The 10,000-nt window shown below is 43.6% G+C and overlaps 1 protein-coding gene across 2 annotated transcripts in view; it reads right to left on the minus strand.

Annotated features, from left to right (window-relative positions):
• wnk1b (WNK lysine deficient protein kinase 1b) overlaps positions 1 to 10,000 on the minus strand; it is a 101,740-nt gene that overhangs the window by 12,223 nt on the left and 79,517 nt on the right. Inside the window, exons 15-29 of one of the 2 annotated variants that reach the window (XM_060890125.1) lie at positions 9,628 to 10,000; positions 9,227 to 9,300; positions 8,332 to 8,488; positions 8,124 to 8,240; positions 7,605 to 7,712; positions 7,378 to 7,432; positions 7,145 to 7,288; positions 5,939 to 6,945; positions 4,725 to 4,805; positions 3,348 to 3,422; positions 2,354 to 2,390; positions 2,130 to 2,200; positions 1,472 to 1,959; positions 356 to 558; positions 1 to 172 (exon numbers count right to left, since the gene is read on the minus strand). The exon at positions 1 to 172 is cut by the window's left edge and continues 29 nt beyond it; the exon at positions 9,628 to 10,000 is cut by the window's right edge and continues 32 nt beyond it. In XM_060890125.1, coding sequence (XP_060746108.1) covers positions 1 to 172; positions 356 to 558; positions 1,472 to 1,959; positions 2,130 to 2,200; positions 2,354 to 2,390; positions 3,348 to 3,422; positions 4,725 to 4,805; positions 5,939 to 6,945; positions 7,145 to 7,288; positions 7,378 to 7,432; positions 7,605 to 7,712; positions 8,124 to 8,240; positions 8,332 to 8,488; positions 9,227 to 9,300; positions 9,628 to 10,000 — 3,162 coding nt within the window. The remainder of the gene's footprint in view (positions 173 to 355; positions 559 to 1,471; positions 1,960 to 2,129; positions 2,201 to 2,353; positions 2,391 to 3,347; positions 3,423 to 4,724; positions 4,806 to 5,938; positions 6,946 to 7,144; positions 7,289 to 7,377; positions 7,433 to 7,604; positions 7,713 to 8,123; positions 8,241 to 8,331; positions 8,489 to 9,226; positions 9,301 to 9,627) is intronic. The other variant, XM_060890124.1, reaches the window with a different exon arrangement.

The following is a 10,000-nucleotide window of genomic DNA, read 5'->3' on the forward strand; positions in this document are numbered from 1 at the left end:
GACAGTGTGGCCTCACTGGTGTAGGCGGAGTATAGGTTCTCGCTGGAGGGTGAGGGCTTGAAAGCCTGAAGCAGGGGATTGCTCCCTGTGTCCCCTAACTCACTGGGGACGGGGAAGGCCTGATGGGTCGGGTACACTGAGGGAGCACTCTGTGTAGATAGAGTGGTGCTCCCTAAAACACACACAGACACACACACACACACACACACATACACACACACATACACACACACACACATACACACATACACACACACATACACACACACATACACACACAGCAACTTGTTATTTTCAAGGCCATGTTTTTAATCACCCACTTTGTGTTTTCGGGTGTAAAAGAATAAAAGCGTACCAGGCTGAACCGGGCTCTTACTGCCCTGAGAACTAGTGCGGCTTGACTTGCTGCTTTTGCTCTTGGTGGGTCGGCGCCTGCGGCCAGCCATGTTCCCTGCAGGAGGGTTTATGATGGCGGGTGGGACTTTGCCAACTCGGCCGAAAAGGGCATCGATTTCCTCTTTCTGTCGAGCGTACAGAGCCTGACTCTCCATCATGTGCCTGACAACACAATAATAATAATAATAATAATAATAATAATAATAATAATAATAATAATAATAAATTACATTGAACACCTTAGACCTCAGCAAAAGAATCACTACTTATAATAATAACTTTTAAGAACACTCATTCTCTCACTCACTCATTTTCTACCACTTATCCGAACTACCTCGGGTCACGGGGAGCCTGTGCCTATCTCAGGCGTCATCGGGCATCAAGTCAGGATACACCCTGGACGGAGTGCCAACCCATCACAGGGCACACACACACACACTCTCATTCACTCACGCAATCACACACTACGGACAATTTTCCAGAGATGCCAATCAACCTACCATGCATGTCTTTGGACCGGGGGAGGAAACCGGAGTACCCGGAGGAAACCCCCGAGGCACGGGGAGAACATGCAAACTCCACACACACAAGGTGGAGGCGGGAATCGAACCCCCAACCCTGGAGGTGTGAGGCGAACGTGCTAACCACTAAGCCACCGTGCCCCCAACTTATAAAAACAATAATAATAATATCTCACAACAGTGTTTAAGAGTACAGATTAGACAGAACGAACAGATTATTGTAAGCTTTTTTCTAGTGTAGATATTGACTGTTGTTCAGAAAGCAAACAAAAAAAAACAAGACAATGTGTAAAAAAAAATGGAAATGCAATGTAGGGAATAAAATGTAAAGTAAAAAAGTAATATATATTAAAAAAAATACATTTATGAATTAAAGCATTCCCATATACACTAAAGTTATTTTTTCTATTTTAATTATTACTTAATTAATTCATTTTTGCATTCATTAAGAGTTCCTCAATCTATTTAGTTAAGATGAAAAAATGAAATTATTTTTTGCCATGATGTAACTGTTTTGCTGCATCACTGTTCACAAAACAGAGAGAGAAACCTACTTCTCACGTAGCTTGCTGATTTCCTGCTTGAAGTCCTCGTCTTCAAACTCTGAGTCATTATCACTGCTGAAGTAGGAGTTAAAGGAGTTGTTCATGCTCATCTGGCTCTTGCCCTCAGGACTGAGTGCAGGGCCGTTGCCCATAACTTGAGAACTCTGTTGTGGTGGTTCTTGAGACTCTGCATCACCATGTGTGGGAGTTACGGGCTCGACAGCGGCTCGACTCACAGAGAAACGTCCTACTGTGGTTTCGCTGTTGGTGGTCACCTGGAAGCGGCCGATCGTAGTGGGCTGGCCGGGTGGCACAGGGGGCAAACCGTCCACCGCATCACCTCCTACCGCACGCAAAGGATGACAGGACCTGTGCAGAGTGTTCTCAGGACTGGAGAGATTAGAGGATGAGGAGGAGGTGGATGAAGATGTAGTAGAGGAAGTTGAGTCACTAGAGGAGGTAGGAGGCAGCAGGGAAGAGTCATCAGCTTCTACCACCTGGAAGATGTGAAAGAAAAAAATAGAAGAGAGAGAAAAAAAAAAATCAAAGCAGTTAGACATGGCGATAACTCACTACAGAGTAACTCACTACAGAAAAGTAAAAACTAAAATAGTTTTTTTGTTTATACTAAAAACATTAGATACAAGAGAGCTGTAACGATCCTCACCTGAAATCGACCCAATGTGAAACCTCCGGGTACAGGAACAGCCCTTGGGTCCCCTTCAAGAGAAAACGGAACTGAAAGAGACGGAAAATTAGATGATAGAAGAATAAAAACCTGCTAAAATATCAGACCGGGGTTTTTTTTCCCTCTTCCAAGTTTTTTGCACTGCAAAACCTTTTATTTTTAAAAGTCATATTTTGGCATTGAGTAAAAGAAACATCACACACCTGGCTGCCCTCCAGAAGTCACCCCGGTTTGAGAGGACTGCAGAAGAGAGAGAGAGAAAGGAGGAGAATTACATGATTACGGAGTGATCCTGTCCACTACAGTGTGTTCTGAACACAACTGCATGAGCAATCACGTTCATGATTATCCAGAGATTACGTATGTATATATATGTGACATGTAGGGTTGCAAAGGGGCGGAAGGTTTCCGGTAAATTTCCGGAAACTTTCCACGGGAACTTAATGTGGGGAATTTTGGAAATATTCCAAATTGGAAGCTTTATGGGAATTTACAGGAATTTATGGGAATTATTTCGAAATATAGGGAAATGTATATAAACTATATCATACACAAACATAAATAAACATTTTGTTTGGTCATAAGCAGACATGCATGCAAGGTAATACAACTTTTGAAAATGACGTCTTGACTGATTTAATTGTAAGTAGAACTTTAATTGATTATTTCATTGATTAACACAAAAGCATAATAAACATTATTATGCTTGTAATAAACATAATAAACTTAATAATTGTAATAAACATTATTTTATAGAGGATTTTTTTTTATGTCAGGGGAGTGCGTGTGTGTGTGTGAGGGTCATCAGATTATCTGTGCATGTGGTAACACTCCTAATTTACTGCTTATTAAGAGTTAGTAAAGTAGTTATTAAGTTTAGGTATTGGGTACAATTAAGAATGTAGAATAAAGTAATGCAGAATAAGGCATTAATATGTGCTTAATAAGTACTAATAAATGGCAACTGCATTTTTTTAAAAATTCCCAGTTTATTTCCATATATTCCCGTTAATTCCCATATATTCCCGTTAATTCCCGTATATTCCCATATATTCCCTTTAATTCCCATATATTCCCGTTAATTCCCATATATTCCCGTTAATTCCCATGGAAAGTTTCCAGCCTTGAAATTTCCCGGAATTTTGCAGCCCTAGTGACATGTGGGTGTCTTGTCTAAGCATGTTAGTCTGTACTGACGTTGCTAACCGACACAGTCTCAGGGCTCAGAGCTCGTCTCAGCTGGGCATCCAGATCCTCCAGTGGCTGCTGGGACTAAAGGAACAAGCCGGTTATCTGGTTAGTGAAGTCCACTTAGTCACATCGTATAAAAACTAATCTATCATGAGAAAAAGCAGTGTGATTACATTCCGCAAAAACAAGAACTAAAAAAAAAAAAAACGAAAAAAATTATAAAGGCTTTAATGGAAGTCTGCTGAGCTTTTAGGACACATCACTCTTTTAAATAGGAAATTAAATGCTCTGTGTTCAAGTGCTCAATCTGTCCTTAAGTAATTTTTACTCTTTAAGTGTCTTTGTGCCAGGGAAAGTCACAGTTTCTTTCAAAAGCTAATCATCACATCTGAGCGTAATAAAATGGCTTTCTTTAAAGCTGCAGATTTCACGTTTTTAAGTGCAGCACAATTAAATAAATATCCCAAAATTATATGTAAAATAATTCCTAAACTCCTCAGAAACACAGAAGACAGGGAGAGAGAGAAAGAGTGAAAGAGTGACATAAGGGTTAATAAGAATCACAGGCTTAATGAGGTTCATAGAAATGTGATGCCATGCAAAATTGATATTAATCTGATTAGCAAAAGCTCTGCATGCCTCACTTGTTTTTTTCAGGACAGTGGACAGAGAGAGAGAGAGAGAGAGAGAGAGAGAGAGAGAGAGAGAGAGACAGAGAGAGAAAGAAAAAGAGAGAGAGAAAAAGAGAGAGAGAGAGAGAAAGAGAGAGAGAGAAAGAGAAAGAAAAAGAGAGCGAGAGAGAGAGAAAGAGAGATAGAGAAAGAGAGAAAGAGAGAGAGAGAGAGGGAGAGAGAGAGAAAGAGAGAAAGAGAGAGAGAGAGAGAGAGAGAGAGAGAGAGAGAGAAAGAAAAAGAGAGAGAGCAAGCGAGAGAGAGAGAGAGTGAGAGAGGCAGGAGAGGGTGTGTGAGAGAGAGAGAGAGAGAGTGAGAGTAAGAGAGGCAGGAGAGGGTGTGAAAGAGAGGGTGAGAGAGAGGGTGAGAGAGAGGGTGAGAGAGAGAAGCAGGAGAGGGTGAGAGAGAGAGGGGGGGGTGAGAGAGAGAGGCAGGAGAGGGTGTGTGAGAGAGAGAGAGAGAGAGAGAGAGAGAGAGAGGGTGTGAGAGAGAGGGGGTGTGAGAGAGAGAGAGAGAGAGAGAGAGAGAGAGAGAGGAAGGAGAGGGTGTGTGAGAGAGAGAGAGAGAGAGAGAGAGAGAGAGAGAGAGAGAGAGAGAGAGAGAGAGAGAGAGAGAGAGGAAGGAGAGGGTGAGCTGTGTTTAACATGGTGAGGAAAGTAGAAGACTAAACAACAGAAGCAGAGCAGTGATAGAAAAGAGAAGAGTAATGCACCTGAGTTAGACAAGGTCCGGGGAAGAGAGGCGGGTGTTCTGTGGGTGGCGTGCCGGCCTGCTCGGAGCCGACAGGCAACACCTGATGAGATGAAGATGAAGGTCAAACCACAGCATTTGGTACAGAGCAGAAAAGGCTAATGTGCCACCTATAGGCCACATGCAGCTTCCCAGAGGAACCACCCTTAACTTTTACACAGTCAAAGACTCTTATTTTTTATTTCATTAAAATCTATTCACTAAAGAGTTAAAGCTATCAGGGTTTTACTGTGGTGATGTAATACAGTAGGTCAAAACTTTTCCCCTCCACATTTAGCTTTATTAATACATTACATACTGCTTTAAATAATATCCACCAGGTTTAAATGTTACACGTGAACAATGACACGTTTCCTATTTATTGGAGCATATTATTTCATATCAGCACATCTTTAAACTCCAAGAGCAGTTTAAGATATTTACGTTATTGACTATTTGAGTTTTGGAGTTCTGAGGGTTGGACAAAATGGTTTTCTGTACAGATATTTTTTTTTAGCATTTATTTTATTTATTAAAATGTATTATTTATTAAAATTTATTACAATTTTATTCAAATGTATTATTTATAGCATTTATTAAATTTATATTAAATTTATATTAAATTTATAGCATTTATTAAAATTTATTTTATTTTTTTTTGTATAAAATAAAACCTTACACGAAGACCTTTAAGGTGGCTGCTTTTAAGGTGGACAAAAATTTATTTAGCATTTATAGAAGGGCTCATTTTTGGTCCCATTCCTTTTGAGCAAAAGGCCGGTGATGGAACGACTGTTTATAGCTGCTATAACTCGCGTGATAATAAGAACTAACTTGTTTTCAAAAGATAATATACAATAATATTGAACATTTTAATTCTTTAATAAATAAATCGTTGGCAGAAAGGAATAAAACACTACAGGATGCTCGGTTATTGGAAACTTCGAGCTGGAAGCTCTATCGTTTTCTAATAACAGCACAATTCCAAATGTTTGATTCAACACATAATAAAAACACATGCATTAGATCTTGTGTAGAAGCCAAAGTTGTGTGTGTGGTGTTAAGTAGCAGAATAGACATTCAGTAAGGTGTTAGTGATTCTACAGAATGAGGCTGCTGACAGAGAACGGAAATAAGTGTTCAATGTCAGCTGTTGTTATAGGATCTGATGCTCATCGAGACACAACGGCGACTTACCGGCAATCGAGACAATGGCGTTTTGCTGCCAGGGGTGGCGCTTGTGACGGGGGTGGTCATAGGAGAGCTCAGAGGTAAGCTAGTTGGAGGAAGAGGGGTAGTGGTAGAAGTGGTAGGGGAGGATGTCCCAGGAGCAGACGGCTCTGTGACACCGCTGTCAGTTGTTGCTGAAGGCGGACCAGCACTCATGTCCATGAAGAGTGAGCGCAGCTTCTTATCTAGAGCATGGATGTCATCAATGCCTGGGGTTTTGCTTTGAAGGTCGCTCTCACATTCGACACAGTGAGAATGGGCCTGATTGGGCAGCGTAGAAGGCTGCGGTTGGCTGTGAACCGGGGTGGGCTGCACCACAGGAGCACTGCTGGTGACTGGCATCTGTGGCAAAGAGGTGACCGAGATCGGCGCAACGACACCAGGGGTGGGCTGAGGTGTTTGAATAGCTGTGATGGGGGCAACAGGAGGGGTGATTTGGGCTATGCTGGAACTGACAATAGGTTGTTCTGTGATTCCACCAGGAAGAGAGTTCACATTGTTTACAATGGAAGCGTGTTGGCAGTGCGGAGCTACACTACCTGGGACTGCTGTGCTGATAGTAGTGTGGACTGGGACTGCTGGTTGGGGAAGAAGTGCAGAAGAGGATGAGGAATGCGGAGCTGAGAAAGGCTGAGCCGCCATACCGGTCACAACAGGGTGACTGACAGGCAGGGGGATCTGAGGAGGTAAGGAGACCACTACAGGTGTGAGTGAGGATGGGGGTGAGGAGGACAAAGAGGAGACTGCCAGAGGAGGCCCAGCTAGCTCAGAGGACTGTGGTGGGGATGACAGCATGGTAGTAGAGGAGGGTGGCAAAGCGCTAACTGCAGGTAACAACGGAGGAAGGGAGGTGTTGAGGGTCGGGGGCGCTGTGCTCGGCCCAGGGTCGTACTGGCCCTGACGAATCTCAGCAAACGCCTGCTGCAGAGAAAGTGTTGAAGCGGACTGAGACAGACCCATCGCAGGCAGTCCCGCTGTTGAGAAATACACACAATCACATTTGTGTTGCTAGTTAACTGGCCCGTTAAACCAATGCGAACAGATTACTCTAATCACATAGCAGCAAGAAGTCCTATCGTCCATGAACGATGGATTACAGTGTAACACAGTGTAACTGTGCATCAGCCAAACATACAGTAACATCACTACGACAGAAACAATCATTCTGCTTACGTGCTGAAGGCTGCTCGAATATAGGAGCAGGGGGTTGAACCGCGCTGAAGAATTGTTCCTTGAGTCTGGACTCAGGAACGGGACTGACGATGAACCTGCGGCCTGCCGAGGTTACCACATGCGTAGTGGTACTCACACCAGCACCTTGATTAAGACCAGAGACTCTAATGAACTCCTCTAAAAAACACAACAGCTTAAATCTTGAAAACACTAGCTGGATTGTGTGGATCTACCTGGCTGGAGAGTCGTGTACGGAACAGACATCGGCGCCTCAGAATTGTTCACAGTCTGTGGAACGAGAGCGAGTCTAGCGTTAAAGTTCTCCGTCACGTCACGATGTGACGATGACGTACAAAGCGCTAAATGCACTTCAGTTTAACTCTCAGTATAACAACGCAGATTAAAACAAGATGTCCGATATAGTCAGAAATAGAAAATCCATATATTCTGGATGCAGTACCTGGCTGCCTTCCCTTTCAAGACCCCGTTCATCTGCAGTTTCGATAACCTCCCGCACCTGTTCGACGAACGACTCTCGCTCACTCTCCAGAATAAACTCGCTCTCAACCTGTTAGACAAAGTGCACAGAACCTACAGTGTGAATTAGGTGTATAAAATATAGCAAAATAAATAAAGCACTGTGTGAATTACAAAGGGGGAAAAACCTACATTCCACCCATGACCTTAATTAACTTTCGTTCTCCTTTTGTTTTTAAACAGTGATGCCAAATTCTACATTTGATTAAGTGAAACAAAATCTGCGTTCCAAACACTAGCACTTTAATTAAGTCTGTTGTTCCTGGAATTTGGGATTTTATTCAATCTTGCACTGTCATTAGAATTCATTTATGGCTGTAAGCCTTTGATGGTGCGGATCGGTGCAAACATCTGGTAAGTGTTAGAAAAAGCGAAAACAAAACATTTTCGCCAATCTGCTGGAAAATCGGCCCTGATTATAATGACTAGTATGTGTGGTTACCATGATCTGAGCGATTTCCTCAGGATTATCGCCGTCCAGGTCGAACTTGAAAGTCACCATTTTCCTGTTGTGCGTTTCCAGCTGGCACTCGGCAACCCTGTCACCCATGTTAGAGATCTGAAAAACGAACGTCAAATGTGCATTAAAGTCTCAGTAACGAATAAAAACAGGGTTTGACGTAGGAGACGGGACCGATCCGTGGACGTACGTTGAGCACGTTAAGTTTGGCTTTGGTGATCTTGTCATGGCGAGAGCGACTGCGTACTGATCTGCGCTGGTGCCGTTTGGCCGAACGACCCTCGTGCCTGCCGCCGCTCGCGCCCTCGTTTCCGTCGCTCATGCCGGACGCCACATCGGACTGGTTGCTAAAGGGAAAAAATACACACAAAACGCATTTTAAACAGCTACACAGTACTCATTCATTCATTCATCTTCTACCGCTTATCCGAACTACCTCGGGTCACGGGGAGCCTGTGCCTATCTCAGGCGTCTTTGGGCATCAAGGCAGGATACACCCTGGATGGAGTGCCAACTCATCGCAGGGCACACACACACACACTCTCATTCACTCACGCAATCACACACTACGGACAATTTTCCAGAGATGCCAATCAACCTACCATGCATGTCTTTGGACCGGGGGAGGAAACCGGAGTACCCGGAGGAAACCCCCGAGGCACGGGGAGAACATGCAAACTCCACACACACAAGGCGGAGGCGGGAATCCCGACCCTGGAGGTGTGAGGCGAACGTGCTAACCACTAAGTCACCGTGCCCCCCCGCTACACAGAACTAAACATGCTAAAGGAGTAGAAGCATTCCGCCAAAAAATAAATAAATAAATATTTTTATCTTATGAATGAGCTGCAAATATTTTTTGTCTCTTTATTTATAGTTCCTTTTTATGCTCTGGAAAACATCTGTAAAATAAGATTCTCTTCTCGTACACATTACTTTTTCTTCACCGGCCTCGATCCGAAGCCGACAAACTCAGCTTATATCACGTGGATCGTGCGCCGTACAAGTATATAAAGAATAGTAATAGTATGTAAATGCATTACAAATTAGAACGATTGTTAAGCTATAAGGGAAACGATACGAACCTTTCCACTCCGAAAGGAACTGTTGGAGCCTGAAGCTGTGCCTTATCTGTAGTCTGAGAAGCAGTGAGGAACGCCTAGAATGAACATTAAGTAAATGTTAAAACTCAGCAACCGCCACAAGAGAAGACGAGCTGTGAGTAGATCGAGAGACTGAGTGAAGGGAGAAAGATAAAAATAAGTAAAACTGATAAATAAATCAATAAATAAATATCACTTTACTCCACTCAATGAAAAGGTAGAATACAAAACAGTTTAACATTTAGCATACACGTATGAAGAACATCGAAAAGAATATGAGATACAAACAAAATCAATTATATGTACTGCAAATTCCTTGCAACACAATAACATGGCCAGCTCAGCTTGAGGTTATTTTGGCATGGCATCCTTTCCAGAGGTACCTGAGCCGCGGAGTCTGACGTTAGCCCGGGCTGCTCGGTAGGGGTGGGGACGGTAGCCACACAGATTGTTGGCACAGTGGTCGCAAGCGGCAGAGGAGGAAGAACCGTCATCGTTTGGGGCTGTGATGACGCAGTGAGCAGTGGTGAGTTAGACGCAGACGTTATGGATCCCGGTGCTGGGGAGGAGGGAACCGATGAAGCCACAACAAGAAGCGGCTGCTGTCCCTGGGCCACTGTTAGAGGGAGCGGCTGAGCGGGCACTGATACAGGAGACATAAAGCCCAGGCCAGGTACGGATGGCTGGGGGACATAGGAGAGGGGCAGTGGAGTAAGTGTGATGATCGGCTGGATGAAGGGTGAGTGATCTGGAGTC

Source organism: Tachysurus vachellii, chromosome 16, assembly GCF_030014155.1.
Source record: "Tachysurus vachellii isolate PV-2020 chromosome 16, HZAU_Pvac_v1, whole genome shotgun sequence".
Classification (NCBI taxonomy): Eukaryota; Metazoa; Chordata; class Actinopteri; order Siluriformes; family Bagridae; genus Tachysurus; species Tachysurus vachellii.